We start from the raw sequence: 22,725 nt of genomic DNA, 5'->3' as shown, positions 1-22,725 counted from the left end.
ATTTAGTTTCTTCTAGAATCTAGAGAAAACATGCCTCTTCTAGGAGGAAGATCTTCTAGGTTGACACTCAGAAGATCTCCCTTAAAATAGAGGTGGTTGTTTTTGTTGTTTTTTTTTTTTTGTTTTGTTTCAAGAATGAATGCTTGTATGCTTCTGCTTGACTCCTTTGTGATCAGAGGAATTGTTACAGCAACTATTTGGAATTGTGCCCTTCCCTGACGGGAACTCCAGTCTGAGGAAGATTGAGAGGACATTTGCCTGTAATGTGTTGGGTCACAGGAAACCCAAGAGCTCTCCCAGGATGGCATTTAAATGTGCCTTGCTTTGTAGCCCCTGTGGAACTGTAGGGCAAAGCCAGAGAGGAGGCCAGGCACAGGGGTTGTAAGGTTTCCAGCCCTTCAGTATCCCCTTGCATCTTGCAACTTGCTTGCCTGGCAGCCCATTTTTAATACTGAGACTGGGATACAAGTGGGAAGCACTGCCCCACTTCCCTCCTCTTTTAGTTCAGTGCATGGAAGGAGATTGGAGTGGCAGGGAAAGACACATTTCCCAGACTGGGGAGACTTTTCACTCTGCTCCGCTCCCTTCTGGGAATGGAAGGAGTGGAATAGCCACTGGCCCCGCTTGCTTCCTCCCAGCTGGGATCATCCCGGTCTGACCAGGTGAGAGGGGGTACCTGCAGGCTGAATGCTTGTACTGCTTACTTTCCTGGAAAGATTTCTAGTGGTGGATATTTCTCAGAAATTTCCACTACTAGAAATGAATGCCTCTTCATACCTCATAACTCCGCCACTGCTGTGTAATTGTGGCAATTTGTTTATGGTTTGTTTCCCAGTTTGTAAGAGGAGTCCCTGCTCTGTGTGTATTGACACTTACCTAATGGAAGGAATAATAATTTTGATCTTGGAAGAAAAGAAACAAAAATTGAAAAGTCTAATTATATATTATCTACCATATCTGTGACTACTTGTTAAAAGTGTGATGTTTAAAAATACGTTTTGTATAGAGACTTCATTCTTTGCCTAGCTTTCCAAAATGAACTAAAGATAGGAACTGTAAACAGAAACAAATGTGGCTGAATCATAACTGGAGAGTAAAGATGGAATTGTAAAAAAAAAAAAGGAAATTTAGGTCAAACTACTAAGGATTGAGGGGACAAAATCAGAAAGGCCAAGGCATAAAACGAAAGAAAGTAGCAAGGAATATAAAGGGTAACAAGAAAATATTCTGTAAATTCATTAGTACTAAGAGAAAGATCAAGGAAATAGTAATACATTGGTCAATAGGAAAGGGCAGCTAATATTAAATAATGCTAAGAGGCCCAACTTATTTAATTGCTTTTTTTACTTCAGTTTTGCACAGAGAAATGAATCTTGGTTTATAAATAGTCTGCCAATTTGTGTAAGTGTGAAGTATTGTACTGTTATGCTTCTGTGCATTTGCCATTTATAAGATTATGATCCACATGGGATTATTTAATGGTTCCTCAATATTCTGAGCTTGGTTACAAATGTGTACCTCGTGACAAAAGTGAAAAAACAATCAAGATAACCTTTTTATTAAAGTGTCGGAATATATCTTTTATTTTTGGTATGCTCAGCTTCTATTTAAGTCCTGTTCTTTGTTTTTATAGAGAACTGCAGGCAGTATAAAAATCTACCGAAAATTGGATAGTCCTTCTATTCCTTCTCCAGGTCAAGCCTTTGGGTATGAGGAAACAGAGGATGGCACTCTTATAAAACAATACCCACCTGAAAGAGACTTAACACTGGGCCCAGCTTATTATCACCCAGTATTTGTAAGTAATTTTAAAACAACTTTATATGTCCGAACATAGGTTTACAGAGTAATTAAGCATTCTTCTTTAACACTTACTCCTTGAGAAATATTGAATAACACTAATACTCTTCTGTGTGGATACAGAAGCAAAAATTCATGTGTCATTTGTACAGTTGCACTGAAGTCAGTAAATTAGCTCAAAGAGTGGGAAGCAGTATAGGTGTAAAAGGTAACTTGCTGCCTTTTTCTACGCAGTCAGAAATGGAACTACTTTGGATGCCATTGTGTTATACAAGCAGAGTATAGAAGCTTACTTAAGTAGGAATAAGTTTGTAAGCTGGATGAGCCCTCCTCTGGTAGCCACACAAGTTTCTGTATAATATATTTTTTCATTTAAAATAAATTCAGTTTCTTGCTCTTTTGGTGGCCGTTATAACTCTCTGAGTACTAAACAAAGCAATATGAGTCTGCAGGTGGGTTGAAGGAACAGGTCTAAGGGATGTGAATTGTCTCATTCTTCCAAATGGGTTGTTTACTCAGAAGCCTAAGACATCAAGTTGTGACTATTTTAGTGCTGGGGATAGTAGGTGATAGCACCAATTAGAAATATTTCTATTTCAAGTAATGAATTTTTGTCAGTTGATTGCGTTATCTGATTTTCTTTACTTTTTATAAAATTTCAGAGGTATATTTGCCTATCCTTTTCTTGTTTGTCATTTTGTTTTGGAGCATAATAGTCACATTCCCCTGACCTTCAGAAGAGAATTGAAATTCAGGTTTAGTGATATAGGTTTTGTTAGATTTTTCTAAAATTTCAAAGGTGATCCAGTTTAATAGCCTCAGATTTTTTTCTCTTAATTTTTCTCATCTTTCTTGTCATTTTAGCTAGAATCCCTATAGCAGAGGATACTTGTTTTGACATTTTTGTCTTCATTTAAAGCAATATGATTTTTCACTCCCCATTTTTTTTGCAGTTTCTCTGCAAGGGGTTGATTTTTGCAATGTGTTAAGAACTTTGGCCCTAATCCAGCAAAGCACTTAAGTGCATGTGAAATTTTACGTATCTGAATAATACTGTTGACTTACAGTACTTAAAGTTTTGTATGCACTTAACTGTGTTACTTGGCCAGGGGTCGAAGTGCTCAGCCGCTTTCAGGATTACCTCCTAAATTTAGAGACAGCAGTGCATGCACTTGTCATTTGAGGCTGCCTTTTCTCAAGTGATTTAATAATGTGTAACATTTTATGGAGAGACATATAAGGAAAGTCTTATCTGTAATCCAGTCCTGCCTGATTTTTAAATTCCTTATGTCCTAGGGATCTGGAGATAGAAATAGAGGAACACCCTTGGTGTTGTACTTCCTGAACCATAGGAGCTTTGATAGAGGTCTTGTATTTTCAGGGTTTAACTACATTGTGTCATGCTTTGTAAAAAGAATAAAACATCACTATAAAAATAAAACATTAAGTTCTTTTGATAAACTTTGGAAACTTTAAATTGGGGCTGGCCAACTGGTAGTCTTTGGGCTGCTTGTGGCTTGTCAAGGGTAAAATTGCGGCTCCTAGGTTCCCACCTTGCTGCCGTTCCACCCATTGCTCTGCTCTGGCTGCAGCAGCAGCTAAAGGCTCTAGGCTCCCCCTCCCTCCAGCTTCCCTTTCTCTACCTACTCTCTTGTCCTGGGGGTAGGATGGAGCAACATGGCGTAGCTTTTATGGTGGGGGAGCCTGAAGCCCCAGGGGGTTTCTGAATGGCACAGTGCAGTGGAATTCACTGCTGGGGAGTTAGGGTGAGCCAAGGTGCATGGTGCAGTGGGGGTTGGGAGTGGGTATAGGGAGTAACAGTGGGGTGACTCATAGTGCAGTGGGGCAGTGCAGAGTCCAGTGGTGGTGTGCCTGGGCAAAAGATGCAGTGGGGCTGGGCACTCGGATGCCTGGTATATTTGGGGGGCACCTTGGCACCTGGTGCAGTAGGGAGGTGTTCTGCATGTGATGCAGTGGGGGACATATGGTGCAGCAGCAGGGGCACTTGGGTGCAATGTGGGAAGGTCACGGATACAGCAGTGGGGGACATGGAGTGCAATGGGAGGGGGCACTCCTGCCTGCCCCCCCTGCCTGTTGCCTAAATGGGGAGCGTGGTCTGTCGGGGGTGCACCAGTCCTTTCAGGGGGTACATGTGCAGCCCCTGCATGTCACCTCTGCCCCCAAAACTATTTTCTATCTGAAGTATCTCTAAAAACAAAAAGTTCTCTATAAAGTCTGAATACCAGTTTAAGACACTTCTTCCTTGTAACCTTAATTTTTGTCACCTGTGTGCTCACTGGAAGAAAAAATAGGCCTTTTTGCTATGGCATAATTAACAAGTGCTAGCTGTTGGCATGAATTTAACTTGGGCAAATGCAGCTACCTAATGACCAACCATGGCACGTCTGTTTGATAGCAGGAGCCTTTTATTGATACACAATAATAGTAAATGGTAAGTGAAGCCAGCAAGCAGTTAAGCAAATCTCGTCATCCACCAGCTTTAGGGCTGTAGCAGGATTAATGGGCATTTGACCAGGAATGTTGCTGTCTTTTGTAGGTTCAGGAAGTTTTCAGAGGATCAGCCCTCCCAACCTATACCCACTGTTATAAACACCTGCTAAACTTAATATTCTAACAAATGATCCCAGATTGAAACAAAGACATTTAAAACCACTGAAACTTCCAGAATGAGATTAAACTAGACTTTTTATGGGCCAAGATAGTGCCAATTAGTTAAAGCTGTCACAACCCAAAGTTGTGATTTTTTTTTTTTTTTGTTTGTGTGTGCTTCGGCACTGCTAAATTATGTTCTCGCTAAATTGCAGCTTCCTTGCACGGTGGAGTTCTCTGCTGCAGAAGAGAACCCCAGTGCAACAGAGAATGTCCCGCCAATTTGTAGCTTTCTTTGCATGGTGCATTTCTTTTGCATCTCAGAAATGCACGGTGCAAAAGAGTTCCCGCCATTTGTATGAAGATTCGTGCCACGTTATTGGCCGATTCTAATACTTGCACACGTGGCAGCTAGCAATTGGCTTGCTAGCCGTATAAAGAGCTTGGGTGGTTTCCGCCCAAGTTGGAGGACTCCACGAACATCAGGAGAAATTAGAGAACTCACCAGGAGGAGGAGACTTCGCGCTGTGTGAAGATCTCTAAGCGCTGCGGATCCTTACGGACCCAGCGCATTTCTTAAGAAGGCAACAGAGGTCTAAACAGCCTCTGGCCTCTCCCCGTCGCCGAGCGCAATCCTAGACGTATCCCTTTCCTGCATATTAAAGATTCGAACCCACGGAGCTTTAACAACTCCGGGGCCAGAGAGCCGAACCGAACCCACGGAGCTTCGACAACTCCGTGGGAAAGAAATTACCGAACCCGCGGAGCCTTAACAACTCCGGGGCCAAAGAACCGAATTTGTCGTAGTCCTCCAACGAGGATTTAAGCGGAGCTGCACCTGGAAACTGTCCAGCCTACACCGCGACCATCTTGGGTGTAAGTAAATAATCTTTAAATCAACCATTACGCCTCCGTGACTAATTCTAGCTCGCCCCCAGTCTTCTCCGACCCCGCGTGCCCTGGCTGCTGGCCACAGCCCGCATGCGCAAAGACGGGCCCGGCTTGCCCCTGGCCCGCACAAAAGCTTATAGTTTTTGAGAAAGTAACAGGACAATAGGGACTGCTTCTTATCTCTTTTCTTCCCATGGTAATATGCTGTTCTAGCCCTGGATAACAAGACTGCTTTTTTCTTACTGGTTGTGTCCAATTAGACAGATGGGCAGTTTTTTTTTTCTTTGTTCTACTGACCAAGTCAGCCACAGCATCTGCAAGTGCCCATGTTATGGTACATCAGTAAAGGACAGACTTCAGGCCTGCTACTCTGCCACTTAGTCCATAGGCCCTTTGAAAATGTCCAAGTCTTGCAGCATCATACCCAGGGCTCATGTCACACAGGCCTACGTACAGCCTACAATCCCTTCTTTAACAGTTGACTTTTAAAAAATCAGACCGTTTCTATCTTATGGCACAGGTCTGGCACTGAGTGCTGCAGGCTCCACTTCTCTATGCCCAATGGGTTGCAACCATTAGCAGAGACTGATCTCTTCAGTGGCTGTCTTTTTGTCACTTCAACCCAGGCTTGTCTCAGTTAACATTTTCCACACAGGAGGGCTTTCAGCTTTCATTATGGCTTGCCTGGTCATTAGAGCCTTACAGGTGACTATATGAGTGACACACATGACATAGCATTGTGAGCATAACTCCAACTAATAACAGTAAATTAAAAACTACTAACCTTAAACTATAATAGGTATGACTTTACCTTATTACATAATGGTACCATGCACTGCTGTTATGTGACCCGTGTCAAAAGAGAGGTTGAGCTGCCAGTCTGAGAGAGACTCATTCTATAACCCCGATTTGATTTCTCCATCTCCAGATGGAGCACATAAGTATTATCCAAATTACGGCCACCATTAGAATACTAAAATAACCCCAATGGGATGTGTCATCAGATTTAGCGGATCCATTGTAGATGGAGACTATCCAAGCAATACCTCCCACCAGTGATGCTCCCCTACTACCTTGACTTTCTTAAGTATAGAAACAATGTTTTTGCTGTTGTGCTGTGCGAAAAGTATTATCTTGCAGGCATGTTCAGCATTCTTGGTTAACAATTTCTGCAAATCTAATGTTTTAGCAGCTGCTGTAGCAAATGCAGATCCATTCCTATAGGGTTAGGGGCAATATTAGCATGTAAGGTAATATTATACAACAACAAATGGACAGTAGGTGCTGGAGTAGGAAAGTTAAAATCACAGACATACATTCACATTACAGTGCATGCACAAAAGCTGCTATTAGTAAGAGATACAGAGTAAATACATTTTTCATTAATGACTACAAAACTACATACTATATGTATAGAAACACATCCTTGGCCTGTGTAAACGGGGGCCAACAGCTGCAGACTTCATCTTCACAGTGTACTTGTAAGTCAGCATTACATTATACAGAGACGCACGTTGCCTGTGTTGGTACTTTCTTTTTACATCATATGCCTGTTGATGCCAGCCTTGGCCTTGAAGCGGTGATTTCCGCTACCACTTGTGTTTGGATTGTGCCAAACAGTTTTACTGCTCCTACCCTCATCAGGAGAATTTGCATCTTGTCCTGACAGTTATTTCTGTAAGACAAAGAGAGAGAAGAGCTCATTGCCCCAGTAATTGAGCTTTTAATGTCTTTTAATTGCAAAGATTTAAACCATGTAAATATAGGTTGGTTTTGCCACATTTCTTCCTCTTCAGCTCTTTTCTTTTAATGAGCATTAATTTTTACTAACTTTACATGTTCTTGTTTTTCTTGGGCTAACTGCCAAACTTGCATTAATTTGCTAGTATGTATGACTGTTTTTTACCACTGGTATTTTTACTTCATGTTTTTCAGACAGGCAGACAGTCTATAAGGACTCTGATAGCCCAGTCTGAATCTGGGAAAATGGTCACATTGTCTTTTACAGTTTTTTGCAATGATACAACTGCTGCCTGTGCTGAATGTAGAACACATTTATCACTTCAAATTTTCTCATTTTTTTTTTTTTTTTTAAAGTGATTGCTGCATAACCTGTAAAGGGCTTTCCCTTTTTATAACAACTTGATTTATTAACAAACCGTATTCACCCACATTATTCTTTTACTTTTTCAAATGGCTCCCTTCTTTCAAACAATTTTTTATTTTAACAACCTATACAATGGGGCATCCTTTTCTTCATAATCCTTATGGATAAGATTTATTCTTTACTGGTTGGGACTTTTTTTTTTCCTTTTGTTTAAGAAAGCTTTTAAGAAAGAGCTCTTTCTGTTTACATTGCATTTTGAGTTTATATAAGTACTTTTTGATTTAACAAACTGTGAATTGTTATTGCTAACCTTTCCTCTGTTTTTCCTGGATATTCATACTTTTTGGGGGAGGGCAAGGGGTAGGATCAGATTCCGTAATATTAATACAAGCATTAATCCAACCACAATCTTGTTTATTTTTAGGAAAGACATCCCTCACCTTTATTACCAATGCAACAACTGAATTTTCTTTTGGCAAGTGTTTACAAAGAAAACTGTGAGTGGCTCCAGTTACAGCAGCCTCTGCCATGTTAACACATTAATTCACAAATGCCTGTTAGTAAAATGAACCCAAACTTCCAACTTTTTTCAAGTGTGTGACCTCAAACTGCCACAATGGTCAACTAACAACATTTTTAAAAACTAATCTGAACAATGAATGGTATCTAGTAAAAAGTTTAATTTCTAGGTAATGGGAACTTAGGTTAGTTTATCATTAACCCCTTTTAAAGTAAAAAAGCTTGTGATTTTTTTCCATTTTTATTTTTCCTTGGTTTTGTATGTATTATGGAATTAAATGCCTCTGTATCAATTAGCATTTTGTACCACCATCCTGTAATGGTGAGAGATGTCTGGGGGCGTCCACAAGTATCCAGGGTGAATTTGACAGGGATTCTTGATTCCAGGGTTTAGGATTCTTTAGGCAGCGATGCTGCATTTCTTTTTCCTTTAGGAGATGGGGGAAAGAAGTGGCAGAAGGAGCTGCAGCTGCTGTATAGCCATACACCTGATTGCCAGTATCATAGCCCTTTTTAGTACCTTTTTATATTTGCTGGGCATGTCTAATGCATATTAAATTTAGTATGTGCAAAAGGAAGTACTAAATAAATGGTAGGCTTTGCTACTGTGCATTAGCGTGATCACATGGTTTTTGCATGATGGTTAATCACAGTAAACTAATACTACTGTGCATTAGTTTTTGCCATGACACTGTAACACGCTGTAACTGACATTGTAACGCGCAGTCAGTCTAATGTGAGTTAAGCGTCTTGTGTAGATGCACCCACTGACTCTTTGGATTAATTTCTTATAGAAGGGGCCTACTTAATCACCTGGTTTGTTACTTCACGTCTTGTTTCTGCCTTTGTGAGTGAGTTTCCCCTTTTATTATTAAAGGCTACACCAGCTATTTTTTTTTTTCCCCTGTCCTGATGAATTTAGATTTTTTTTTTTCTTTTAAATTGCTTCATTTGTGAGAAGGGTACTGATGAGTTTGTTTTTGTTTTGTTTTGTTTTCTTTTGTTTTTTTTTCATTAAACCCTTCAAGCCTTTTTTTTTCCTTTCACTTTTAAATTGCAAAAGGGATTTTATCTACTATTTACAATAAAAATGAGTCACCCCTCCTTATATCAAATTTTTGAACAGCATATAGACAGTTTTAGCTGTTATGATGAGTGCCAACCACAACAATGGAGGGGCTGCTGGGTGATTTAACTCTTTCCACATGGGAGTCAAGGATTTGCCCTGGTTCCCTCTGTTTTGATTTGTTTCAAGGTGTGCCAGCCTCGTCAGCAATTCTGCAGTGGACAAACTATTTATGTTTTTTTGCTTTATATACTGCTTAATTAGCTGTTTCCATACTTTTACCCTGAACAGATTAGGTGGACCCCTTTTTCCTTTTCCTTGCCCTTTCCTGTCTGCTTTGTGGGGTCATCTTATTCACAAAATTAACTGTGGCCACCTTTCCTTTAATTGCCTCTTTCAACACTCAATTTCAAAGCCATCTCTTGCTCCCACTATTACATCACCATACCCCCATGTCCTGGCATTTGGTCCTGAGGCCAGCCGCACCCTGGCTGTAAAACTTTGACACAACAAACTTAAAAACTGTGTTTTGTCTCATGCTTCCTTTTCATTTCCATTCTTTACCTGGACTTCCATCCAGCTCTTCCACCAAGTACAACAACTTTTCCTCTTTACATATACCTCTGGTCTTGCTGCTGGCTGTTTCCTTTCTTGATGATACAACACAATTGGAGGCTTCCCCAGGAAAAATAAATCTAACACTGCTCATTGCACTGTACAACTATTCGCAAGCCATCCCTTAAGTTTTGGGGGAAAGGCTACAAAATCCTTTGGGTCTATATACTCCTGAAACAAATCCACTAAATCACCTACTGAAAACCTGCTTCCTTTCCTATCAAGGTCTGTGATTGCCAAACATGCAATTGCAGTGTCATGTTTCAGGGTCCCAGTACTTTCCCTTTGGCTGTAAGATGCTCTGGGATGAATGGAGCTGACACTTCTGTAACTGGTTTTTCTTTCCCTATGCTTTTTTTCAACTGTTTCCTGGGTTGTAATAGGAGCCACAGGCACCTGACACTGCAAGGACTGCAGCTCCTGCCTTAGGGGGGCACAGGGTGAGGGGTGGCTTCTCATTACTCTCCCTCCTCATGATCATAATACAAAGGGTATGGGTCCAGGGGTTCCTCCTCATCTATGTCCAATCCCACTTACCACAGTCACTACTGTTACTGTTTCTGGGGCCACCTTGAATTGCTGCCAATTCCCTTTTGAGGCTGTTAACTTCAACTTGTGTCTGTTTTTTGCATGCCGAATGATCTGCCAGCTTTTGATTCCTGAATGACTGCCTGTGTTTCTTGCATTTTTTGCTTCCAGACCTCTGATGCCTTCTTGCTTTTTAAGGAGATAGGAGGTTTTCTGCAACCGTTACTCTGTTTCGGCCATTCAGTATGTGTCCTTGAGGGATGCATCTTGGAACACTGTCAATTGAGCTTTTAAAAGTTCAGTTTCTTTTTCTTGTTGGATCTTTTCCTGATTGTTTCTCTTTTTCCTCCTGTGTTCTAGCTAATCCTTTTGTTAACCCTTTCACCATCATAAGCAGCTCTTGCAAGGCAGCTTATTTCTGAGCCTTTTTATCTGCTTAGCCTTTACTGTTGTTACCAGCACAGTCCACTGCTGTTTTAACTTTTCATATACATCCAACAAATGCCTTGAGGTCTCAAGGACCCTTTCCCTACTCATTCAGCAAGTCCTCCAATTTAGACATGACTACAACTATATCCCCTAATCAGAAAAAAGTCTCTGGTGGAACCCAGCTGGAGTCTCTGCCGGCTTCTCGGATCAGGTTGTGACTGTAAGTCGAGACTTAGTGTGTATCAGTCATTCCTCTGATTGATGGTACAAACTAGACCAACACCCCACGTTGGGCATTGAAGTCTATTGGCCTGAATTTCATGTGGGTAGGTGCAACTACCTAATGACCACCAACGGCACGCACATTTGATAGCAGAAGGCTTTTATTGATACACAATGACAGTAAATAAGTGAAGTGAGCAAGCAATTAAATAAATCTCGCCATTTACTGGCTTTAGGGGTCTTGCAGAATTGATGTGTTTGGCCAGAAACGTTGCTGTCTTCCACAGGTTCATGAACTTTTCAGAGGAGGAGCTCTCTTAGGCTATACCCATTATTTATACACTACTGTTAAACATTATCTTAATATTTTAATAAATGATCCCTGATTGGTTTTAATTAAATTTCTTTGTTTCACTGAAACTTCCAGAACCAGATTGAACTAGACTTCTTATGGGCCAAGAAAGTGCCAATTACTTAAAACTTATATTTTTGAGAAAGTAACAGGGCAATAGGGACTGCTTCTTATCTCTTTTCTTCCCATGGTAAAATGCTGTTCTAGCCCTGGCTAAGAAGGCTCCCTTGTTCTTACTGGTTGTGTCTAGTTAGATGGATAGTTTTCTTTGTTCTGATGACCAAGTCAGCCACAGCATCTGCAAATTCCCATGTTATGATACATCACTCTGGGCAGTCACCGTGTAAGGACGCATGTCCCAACGTCCTGCTGACATTCACTGACCCCTTGGGATGGCTGTGCCCCTACGATCAAGCTGCGTGAGATCTGGTGCCCTTTCTTTCCCCACCTGCCATTACTTTGATATAGGAGTTTCATAAAAGGGAGGTGGTGACTGCCCATCTCTTACCCAGATCAGTCGCCAGGGCCGCCCAGTGCCCGAAATCCGAACCCGGAATTGAAGGAAAGACCAGCTTGGAGCCAACTTTCCAATTCTGTCTGTCTGTCTGTCTGTCTGTCATTAATTAGAGATCCTTTGCCCTTTTTCCTCTCCTGGGCATCTTCAAGGTTTGGTGCTCTGTGCCTGGGGCTGTTATTTCAGGATCTTCAGCGGTCCACCTTCTTGCCCTGGTCTCTTCCCCGGGACTTTAGAGCTGAACTGCCGAGGGCTTAATTGCCAGCAAGTACTGCTTAAGTGGCTGGGGATTGCCTCCAGAGTGCTCAGCTGGGGATGGGGCGCGGTTCTCGCTGTTCGGGGTTTCTGCCCGCCCCTGTCTCAGCCGTGGAGCCTCTTTGGGGACCTGCTTCCCTTCCCTTCCTGGGTGGATGTCTGGCCTTGGGCTGAGGTCTCCAACCAGATGAGAGACATCTACGAGCGAGAGAGAGGAAAAAACAGTGCAGAGAGAAGAAAAACTGTGGCAAGCGGTTTGGGCAGATCCCTTGCCTCCATTGCTTCCAGGGTCTCTCCCAGATCCCCCTCCGTTGCCTGGCCTTTTCCACCCTCCTCTTCATTCTTGTGGTGAGGGTGCCACTGCCTCTTCTGAATTGGCCCAGGGGCTTACCTATGCTTCTGGCCTCCTCAGTTCCTCGTCTCTGCTCCTTCGGCATGCCGTCCTCCTTGGGTTCACCTGCAGCCTCCAGATATAGCCCATGCTGTGGATTGGCCCTGATTTGCTTCACCTGGCACCGAGGTAAAGCTGGGCTGGTGCATATTGGGAGTTTTTGCTGTAGCATGGACATCGCAGCGTGGGGTGGTCCATGTCCCTGGCCAGGGATACGCCCTCGGTGAGGGCTCTCACACTCAAGGACAGACTTCAGGCCTGCTACTGCCACTTAACCATAGGCCCTTTGAAAATGGCCAAGTCTTGCAGCAACATACCCAGGGCTCATGTCACACAGGCCTATGTACAGCCTACACTGTCTATCCTGTTTTGGAATCCTAGTTAAGATGAGACACTCTAGGTCTTACTACAAAGTGATAGGTGAGGTCAGCCAGGATGAATTGATTTAATTCACCAAGTGGAAAGTCTTGATTTGAATAATCAATCAAAATCAACTTTTCCATTTACATTTCAGTTATTTTCTTAATAAAAATGCATTCTCATTGTTTGGTATAAACATTAAAACATGGAGACATGCAACTAAACAGATCCTTTAAGCTAGGACTTAGCACATATTTTTTGCTCCCTGAAAGGTACACTATGGGTATGTCTACATGAGAGAGTTTACTCCACATTGGACTAACCTAATGCACTGTAAAGTGTCACCGTCTACATGTGCACATCAATTACTGCTTATTAAATTAGTCTAATATATTGTCTACTAGTACCAATAAATATGGGTATTAGAAAACTGGTGGATTACTTAATGCACTGAAGCACATATGTAGACCTGGTCTGGGAGCAATTTGCTTCTGGTCAGCCCAGGCAGCAGGGGGCCACAAGTGCTGCCTGACTAAGCCCCGATCTTTGTGGGGTGGGGCGAGCTGTTCTGGCTCCAGGGCAGCTGCCTCCCAACCATGCAGAGATCGGGGCTGGCTCTGATCTCTGCAGGCTGATGGAGGGAGCTGTCCTGGGGCAGCTCCCTCCATGGAGGCAGGACAGATACCACCACCACCCCCACCCCCCCCAACTCCTGGAGTCCAGGCCTGACCTCCATGCCACCCACCAGCTGGGGCTGGCACCCGGGTGAACCTGGAGCTCCCTTTGGTTGCTACAAGGGGGCAGAGGAGGGCAGGAGCAGCCTGGGACTGAAGTGCTTCCATTAGGAACAGATTTGCTTCTGGTAGGTGCATGTTCAGATGTGTGCCTGCACCTGAATTTTCTGCACAGAACATTCTGGCGCATTAATTGCACCTGTAGATGTGCTCTATAACTACACTTGTTGTTTAAACAATTATGTAGCTTAATATTTTCATATTCTTATATTTTTAGTGTGTTTAGAAATTGTGAATGATAAATTTTCTGTTTACTAGGTAATTAACTTTATCCTCATGATTTGTGTTAAGCAGCAGCGTTAGATGGCAATTGTAATTTAATTAAGAATGCAAAACAGTATATAAAATCTATTTTCATTAACCAAGACAGTCTTATTTAACAGGGTCTTAATGAGTCAGAGGCTGGGTCACAATGCCTGCATTGACTTTGTCAGTCTTCAGTACCAAATCTCTAGCATGGACCTGTGGTCCCTCAATGTGGCAGGCCCTTAATAAAGCAATACAAGTCATTGGGCATGTCTACACATGAATTTACATGCACCTAAATTTAATGCACCTTGCCGTAAAGCGCCCTAAGGCAATTTAGCTGCACGTTGACACCTTAAGGCGCTTAATGCAGCTTTGCAACCTACAGTGGTTCGCACCCTGGACAGCTCCTCTCATGGCCTGGCTCTAACCTCCTCCCCCTGTTCCTCCCTTCCTAGCAGATGAGAGCGGTGCTTCCAGGAACTAAAAGTGGCAGGTGGTTTTGCAGCCACTAGTGGCTGTCCCACCCCAAGGCAGAGGCATGGGGTTGCTGGGTGGCAGTACAGCTCCTGCAGTGGTGGCATGCCTCGCTGCCTGGCTGGAATTCATATGCCCTTAGAAGCCAGCGCTGGGGCTCCTGCCTGAGACAGCAAGCAGGCTGGGATTGTCTGACCCCAGTGCCTGCCACAGCTTTCTCTGCTCCAGCCACCTGTGTCCTGGGCAAGTGTCTGATTTTCCTGCCAGCAGGACACTCTTGATCTGTGCTTGGCTCAGCCTCGACAGGCTGGGCGCACCACAGGTGGGGACTCAGTGCCCAGGCTGAGCCAAGCAGAGCCCCCAGGAATGTTCTGCTAGTGCAGAAGCCAGGCACTTGCCCAGGACAGAGGTGGGCTGTGCTGGCAGCTGGGGTGGGATGCAGTCCCAGCCTTTCTGCTGGCTCGGGCTGGAGCCCCAGTGCTGGCTTTTAAGGGTGCCTGAATCCTGGTGGGCAGTGAGGAGTTCTGCCGCTGCAGGGGCTGCATTGCCTGGCCAACAACCCCCTGCCTCTGCCTCGGGGTGGGAGGGATGCTAGTGACTGTAAAAGCACCCACCACTTTTACTTCCTGGCAGCACTGGGTGGCAGGATGTGGCCCCACTGGCTCAGCTGTGGCTGGCACAGGTAACATAGCATTAAGGTACTGTACTGCATCTGCGTGTGGGTTATGGCTTCTTCAGTAATTGGGCCTAAATTTGATACTTGCTTTATGCATGTGAGAGATGGCAACTCTTGGGGCTGGGACTCATGCCAGCCTGCCCACCTATATCAGTGGGGCAGTCGCCTAGTTTCTCCTGACACAACCTTGTTGTTCCCATAAACTGGTGGTATAATGTGGAAAGCTGCCCATTCCCAGCCCCGATACCAGGGGGGGGCACTATCTGCGGCTCCGAACCTTCCCTACACCGCAGCCCGTGACTCCCAGATCGCATCCAGATTAGCATTACTCCCCAGTCTGGGACCAGAATAAACCTAATCCAAAATCGGGTCTCTCCTCTCTCTCTCACCCCCTCCCTTCTCACGGGAGGCTTCTTCCACTCTGCCTCTCTCTCAACGGGGCCTCTGGCATACCGTCCATTACTGGGCCACACTCCACTGCCCTTACTCCTTCTGGAGCAGCCCCTCTTTGGCCACCAGGCTTTGTTACTCACATACTGGCCTTGCAACTCAGTCCTTTGGTTTCCATAAGTTCCCCTACTCTATGTAGTCTGGCCTTGTGTCAAACCCGGGGCGAATTCTGCTCTAAGCCCCTCACTGGGCAACTCTACACTACATCCCATCCTGGCATCTCTGTTTCATGCTTGCAACCAACTTCTCACAGGGCTGGCCCTTGCATTGCCCTTCAGGCTTACTCCCATTTGGCCCTACTCAGTGCGCCCCTGGGACTGTCCTTCAGGCCTACTCCCACTTCAGCCCTACTCTGGGTGGGGCTTCCCAGTGCTCTACACACTACCCCCTCTGGGGTCTCTGGGATCTGCACCTCTGTTGGGCTCAGGTGCCTACATGTGGGCATACCTGGCCCCCACTACTCCCCTAGCTCTCAGAATGACCTGCCAGATAGTGGGGGCTGGGGTTAAGATTCCCCTACCTGCCTTTTACTGGGGAGGTAGGTAACTGGCCTGGCATTTCCTGGGGGCTCCCACTCCACTAGAAGCCCCACTAGGCTAGCCTTCCCTAGCAGGGGGCAGTTTTAGGTTATGCCCAGGTTCAAGCCTCCTGCTCTGACCTCTAGATGTTTCATGCTGCTAGGCCAGGCAATGTTTCTGCCCAGGCTGGCAGCAGCAAACTGCGGCCTTTATTGCCTAATATTCCAAAATGGCTGCCCTCATCAGGCACCTGGTAGCTGCCTGCTTTTGCCCTTAAAGTGGCAGGCACCCAAAGGTGCGCTGCCACAATGCAGGCATCAAATTTAGTGCCAGATTGTCCTAAGTTGCCATATTTAAGGTGCATTAAGGATGGGCACATGTAGACCTGTCCTTAACGTGCCTTAAATATGGTGACTAATGTGACATAAATTGCCTTACTTCACCTTAAGGGTGCACATGTAGACGTGCCCACGGTGTATCATATTTTTCAAAACTTGATTTTACAATTCATTTAACCCCCCCCAGTACTTTATTTATATAGAAAAGCAAAGATTTTTGAGACGCACTGAGCCAGTTGTTTTATTTATTTATTTTTAATGCTACCTTTATTTAAACTACAACAGCAGAATAGAAATGTTGTACTGGTTTAAAAAAAAAAAAAAAAGTCGTCTTTGTTAAATCACACCCTGGGGGCAGGGAAAACATTTGTAGCCCTTTAAGAAAAGGGAAGGGGCTACTGCACTTGGGGAATGTAGTGCTCTTTTCCAAAGCTGGTATGTCAGTCAAGGAGACTTTCATGTCATATTTATGTAGTGGTTTCCATTTTTCTAAGTTGTCCAGTTTTCTAAGGTTATAGTTGACATCTGTAGGATTTCTTATGGAATGACTTGGTGTTTTGGGTGGCAAGATGGAATGGGTTTGACCAAATATTTGGCTCCCCACAGAGTTCTATTATTCTTCCTCTCATTATTAAACAATTGTACCTTGGTAATTTATAGAATTAAATTAAACCAAAGAAAAGACATTAGTACATTAAAAAACCTTCATGGGGGAAAGAGTAAAATTGAGTCATCAGATGTTGATATATCTATTCTGCCAGATGCATATAGAGATGTTAATTGTATTTATATTGCAGGAAATGTCTTGGAGTTTTTAATCTTTTCTCTGTTATATTTGTTTGCATGTACACTTCTGTCAGTTTCAGTTTCGTGTTCCAGTCACAGTCTTTCTCAACAAGATGCAATTTAAAGGTCTGTATCTTAGCAGAACAGCATGTGTTCAGGGTTCTTTGTTGCATATTATGTTGTGGTTTTGAATAATTTATATGTAGCTGTTTCCATATTCATGATGCACAGTAATTTGAAGTTTGTAATTAGTGAAAATGAATATGAGAATAATTCAGCAATTCTTTATAGTTTACTATTTATTCCCTGTCATTATTTTTACAGTAAGTGCATTAGGGGGCAGCAGAGTCACTAAACTGACCTGGTTTGCAGTGATTTCCAAGAAAGTATATATGCTTACACTTCAGTAGTTACACTATTAGCATTTCAACCAAGAATCATGTTTTCCTAGTGGGTATGGTGTAGCTATTATGTAGCTTTCATATAATACTTTATATTGTCAAAGCACTTCAAAAATCTATCACTAATCTTCCAACTGCACATGTGAATAAAGTGAGTTTAATCCCAGACTTACAGATTGGAAAACTGAGGCAGAGAGGTCAATAGAGATGCACAAAGATATATGGCATCAGTTAGCTTGGATTAGAATTTGAAAGTTTTCACTTCTGGACTTGAACTATTTCATTTTAGCTTATTGTACGTTGGATTTTTAAAGGGGCATGGAATAGATACTTAGTATACAATATTTTATTCAAAATTATAGAGGTGCATCAATACATTGGTCCGATATCAGATTGGTATGGATACAAAGAAAACTGGCTGTATCAGATATTGGCCCCCTGGGGCCCATAAATGCCCAGGCTGCATGCAGCCGCAGCACAGCACTCAGGCAGCGAGAAACACAGCAGGAAGTGTAGAGAACTGCCTCCAGCTAGTAAGTCTGGTGTGGTGGAAGGGGAGGGGAAGGGTGTGGGGTGGGCAGTTCAACACCCCCCGTGGCAAGGGAGGGGGCAGGGGTAGGGACAGGCACTGCCCAGGTGGGGAAGGGGGATGGAGCTGTGGCTTTTGGGGGGGGGAGGCAGTTCCCATTGCTGCTTGCACCTCAGGAGGGCATGGGGTGGGGGAAGGCATGCGCGGGGCTCTTCTCTTCAGGGCCTGGGCTCAGAGTGGGTGCGGGCGGCACTGGGAGGTTGCTGCATCTACTGCAAATTTTGCCGCCACTCCACTTCCACCGCCGTCGCCACCAGCTGCCTGGTGCAGCCCCAGCTCTTTCTGGTGTGCGGGTGGAGCTGGGGTGTTGAGCTGGGGCTGCACCAGGCAGCTGGTGGTGGTGGTGCTGGGAGCAAAGCGACAGCAAAATTTGGGGTGGGTGCAGCATCCTTCCAGTCCCGCCAGTGCCCACTCTGAGCCCAGTCTCCATTGAGAAGAGTCCTGCACAGCCCCTGCTGCAGCCTGTCCCGCCCTGCCCTGTGCAGATCCAGGGGGAACATGCCCCCCTACCATGCCCTCTGGGGGTGGGAGCTGCCCTCCCCGAGCCATGGCTCCGGCCCTCCCCTCACCACATCAGACTTACCAGCTGGAGGCAGAATCAGATCGGTATTGGCCGATATGCCTCCTTAAATATTGGATATCAGTATCGGCTCTAAAAATCTCTATCAGTGCACCCTTCCACAATTAATGTTTCTTTTTAATCCAAAAACTCTCTTTTTATTTGGATATACTTTTTCATTCTCAATAGAAATGTTTAAATAGAAGTCTAATGATTTCTGAAGAACTTGACATGGCATTGATGAAAGAAACAACCTGAGTTACTAGTAAATTTGAATAATTTTGTCGTATTTTCATCAGTTCTCAGATTTATGGATATAATAGGGTAGCAGAACTTTTGAAGGAGAATACTGGGCAGAATACAAGCTGCTTTATACACACCAAGTATTATCACAGAAGATTTTTAAAATCATACTTTGGGTCCTTCACTTCAAGAAAGACATGGACAAAATAAAAAGAGTCCAGCAGAGAGCTAAGAAAATTATTAGAGGCATTGGAAACATGACTGCAACAGGGGCTTTTGCCCCTGTCACTTTAAGAGGGAAAGAACAGCTGAATTAAAAGCTATCTATTTTCGATTAAGGAGCCAGGTAACAGCAGGACAGCAGGAGCAGAAGGCTGTTTTGGGCTAAGGGGAAACACTTGTGCATGAGGCAGGAGCCATGTGAATGACAGTATTGTGCCCAACTCGGCGCCCGAGTGGGGGCAGGCAGTTTGGCCCTGCACTTTATAGGGAGAGAGGCTTCAGGAGATGCATCTGCAGGCACCTAAGGTACTCCAGGGGGCTGAAAGGAGGCAGCTGAGAGGGGGAATATGAAGAGTTGCAGTGTAGTGACCCAGAGTGGGGTTAGATTTTTAGTTTGGAGCAGTTTGCTGGTATCTTGGTTTATGTTTCTAACCGGAGGACTGGGATGTGACTATGGGAGAGGTTTGGAGGCCATGCAGTAGGGTGCCAAGGGCATGCTCAGTGTTGAGGCATAGGCATGGCTATGGGCATGGATGGAGGCCATGATTAATGCTTCTAAGGCGAGTTAGTGCCTGAGAACATAGGGCAAATAGGGCCCAATCAGCTAGGCTGTGTATGGATCCAGGGGTCCCACATTTAGGGATTTTGGGGACTCCCAATGTAAAATACACTTTTCATGAAGACATAGCAGGTAGGACAGTGAGGAAGTTACCTTGAAGAGCTGAGGGAGACACGTACTTTGGCCACTAGGAGCGTTACAATCACACCTGGGGGTGCAGTCCTTGATAGCTAGAAAATTATATTTACAGGTTTGCTTTTGGGAATTGGCTTGTAGGTAAAATAGATATTGCATTAGAACAATGGTCCAGGGAAATGGCAAGGGTTACTTGATTTCTAAAAGCCTATTTGCGACAAAGTTTCCTTCAAAGTTCACTGTGTCTGACACAGGCAGTCAGCAAGCAAACACACAGGCTGGGAAAGTGAAGACAAGTACCTCACTGTTCCATAACAGAGATAAGGGACTCTGCAACATTGGCTAAGCCACAGGGCCCATCTGCAGAGCCTTTGGGATTTCCTTTTTGGTAAATGGACCAAATTAGGAGGACACTGGAAGTAACCAAAATAGGATGTGTGCATGTGATGAATTTGTGAAACAAAGGAATATGATGGCAGGAAAGAAGGTGGACAGTATGATGACCACAGGGAAACCAATCAATGATACCTGGGAATGAAGAGTTATCAGAGGGGGAGAAGGGATACAAAAGGAGGGATTTCAGACCATCAAAGGTTTTCTGAGGTAGGAACCCAAGGCCACCATGGACAGAGAGCATACCACCAGCCTGTCTCGCCCTCCTCACTGGGGACGGGGGAGCCTCTGACCTCTGGGCTGCTGACATTTGACATTCAAGAAAGAACCTCAGAGTGAACTTTGTGTACTGACCAGATGTACCTTGACTCTGTGATGGCCCTAGCACTGATAGCTATAGAATTGTTTACATTATTGTTATCTGCTATCACGGTATCAATAAAATTTTCCTATTATCAAATGGAGAGGTCATGGTTGGTCTGAGGGTTTGGGTCCACCTGGAACAAGGTATCTGGGTCATAAATCCAGTGCTAACAGTCCTGTCACAATAACTTATGTGAAAAGACTGAAAGAATTAGACTTGTTTTGTCTGGGGAAGAGAAGGCTAAGGAGAATTTGATAATAGCCTTCAAATATCTGAAGCATGGTTATAAAGAGGATGGAGTCAGACTATTCTCTGCGGCTGCAGGGGACAGGACTAGGAGCAGTGGTCTCAAATTGCAGCAGATAGATTAAGTTGGTTATTAGGAAGAATTTTCTCATTTTGACGGTGATTAACCATTGGAACATGCTACCCAGAAATGCTCTGCAATCTCCATTCTTGGTTGTTTTAAATAGTGGGTTAGATAGATGCTTGGTGGGTAGTTTTGGGGCTTGGTGAGTTTTTTTTGGGCAAGTCTTAGTTTTTTTGAATGGTTTAAAGAACAGGTTGGACGGCAGGAAAGTTGTACAGAGGTATTTCAAGATACAGTATAATAAAAACCATGTATTACGAGTTACAGATATCTTGAAAACCTGGGTAAACTTTCTAACTACATGTACTTAACAGATTAACTTCAGGTTTTGTGGGAATGACTAATACCTTAGTTTTGAAAACGTTGTATAAGGGTATAGTTTCATAGTTGGTAGGGTCAGAAGGGACCTGAGCAGATCATCAAGTCCAACCTCCTGCCATGGCAGGAAAGAGTACTGGGGTCAAATGACCCCAGCAAGCTGTTCATCTAATCTCCTCTTAAAGACCCCCAGGGTAGGAGCCAGCACCACTTCTCTTGGAAGTTGGTTCCAGATCCTAGCCGCCTTGACAGTGAAGTAGCTCCTCCTGATATCTAGCCTAAATCTACCCTCTGCCAGCCTGTGACCATTATTTCTTGTCACTCCTGGTAGTGCTCGGAGGAACAGGGATTCCCCCAATGCCTGCTGGTCCCCCCTAACTAGTTTGTAAATGGCTGCTAGATCCTCCCTCAGCCTTCTCTTGTGGAGGCTGAACAGGTTCAGGTCCCTTAACCTCTCCTCGTAGGGCCTGCCCTGCTGACTCCTGATCATGTGAGTGGCCCTCCTCTGGACCCTCTCCATGTTGTCCACATCCCTCCTGAAGTGCGGCACCCAGAACTGGACACAGTACTCCAACTGTAGCCTGGCCAGTGTTGCATAGGGGGGGAGGATCACCTCCTTGGACCTGCTTGAGATGCATTTGTGGATGCATGACAAGGTACGGTTCGCCTTCCTGACTGCGTCCCCACACTGTCGGCCCATGTTCATTTTGGCACCAATAATGACTCCAAGATCCTTTTCTGCCTCCACACTGATGAGAAGGGAGTTCCCCAGCCTATAGGTATGCTGCTGGTTCTTCCTCCTCAGGTGCAATACCTTGCACTTGTCAGTATTGAAACCCATCCTGTTCTCATCCGCCCACCCCTGTAACCTGTCTAGGTCTGATTGCAGCCTATTCCTCCCTTCTAGTGTGCCCACTTCTCCCCACATCTTAGTGTCGTCTGCGAATTTGAACAGGGTGCTTTTTACACCCCCATTCAAGTTGCCGATGAAGATGTTGAACAGTGCAGGCCCAAGGACCGAGGCCTGCAGAACCCCACTGCCCACATCCCTCCAGGTCAAATAAGACCCATCCACCGCCACTCTCGGTGCGACTCTCCAGCCAACTAGTGACCCATTTGACTGTGTAGGTGTTGACGCCACAGTCCCCAAGTTTTTTAATGAGAATGGGGTGAGAGACAGTGTCGAAGGTGGGCAATAACAAGCCTCAGCCTGTGTTTTTATCATTAGGTTTATACGCTCCACATAAAATGCTCCAGTTCTGTCATATTCATATCATATTTAAAAAAAAGCTCCTTTTAAAATAATATTTTAGAGTGATGTTTTAGGACATCTGTATATTTACAAAAATGTCTTTTGGTATATGCAACTTTACCTATACTCCCCACTGTTGCCTTCAAAAACTGAGTTCTGCCAAACATACCTTACCCTATGCTTAATCAAAAGTAATGTTTAGAAGTTTGATATTTATAGTGTCCTTTTCATCCAGTGAGATGGTTGTGGGATAGACAGTTGAAGTACAACAAGCAAAACAATGTAAAATGATACAAAAATAAAATAATAAAAAGCAAAACTGAAGTGGAGTCTGTATATTAAATATCTGTTTCAAGTATTCTTTTCCATCACTGCA

The 22,725-nt window shown here is 44.2% G+C and overlaps 1 protein-coding gene across 2 annotated transcripts in view; it reads left to right on the top strand.

Annotated features, from left to right (window-relative positions):
* Positions 1 to 22,725, top strand: part of STPG2 (sperm tail PG-rich repeat containing 2) — a 623,148-nt gene that overhangs the window by 29,513 nt on the left and 570,910 nt on the right. For both annotated transcript variants that reach the window (XM_059722337.1, XM_059722336.1), the window contains exon 4: positions 1,634 to 1,798. In XM_059722337.1, the coding sequence (XP_059578320.1) occupies positions 1,634 to 1,798 (165 nt within the window). The remainder of the gene's footprint in view (positions 1 to 1,633; positions 1,799 to 22,725) is intronic.

Source organism: Alligator mississippiensis, chromosome 2 (genome assembly GCF_030867095.1).
Source record: "Alligator mississippiensis isolate rAllMis1 chromosome 2, rAllMis1, whole genome shotgun sequence".
NCBI lineage: Eukaryota > Metazoa > Chordata > Crocodylia > Alligatoridae > Alligator > Alligator mississippiensis.
This window is presented reverse-complemented; position numbering and strand designations above follow the sequence as displayed.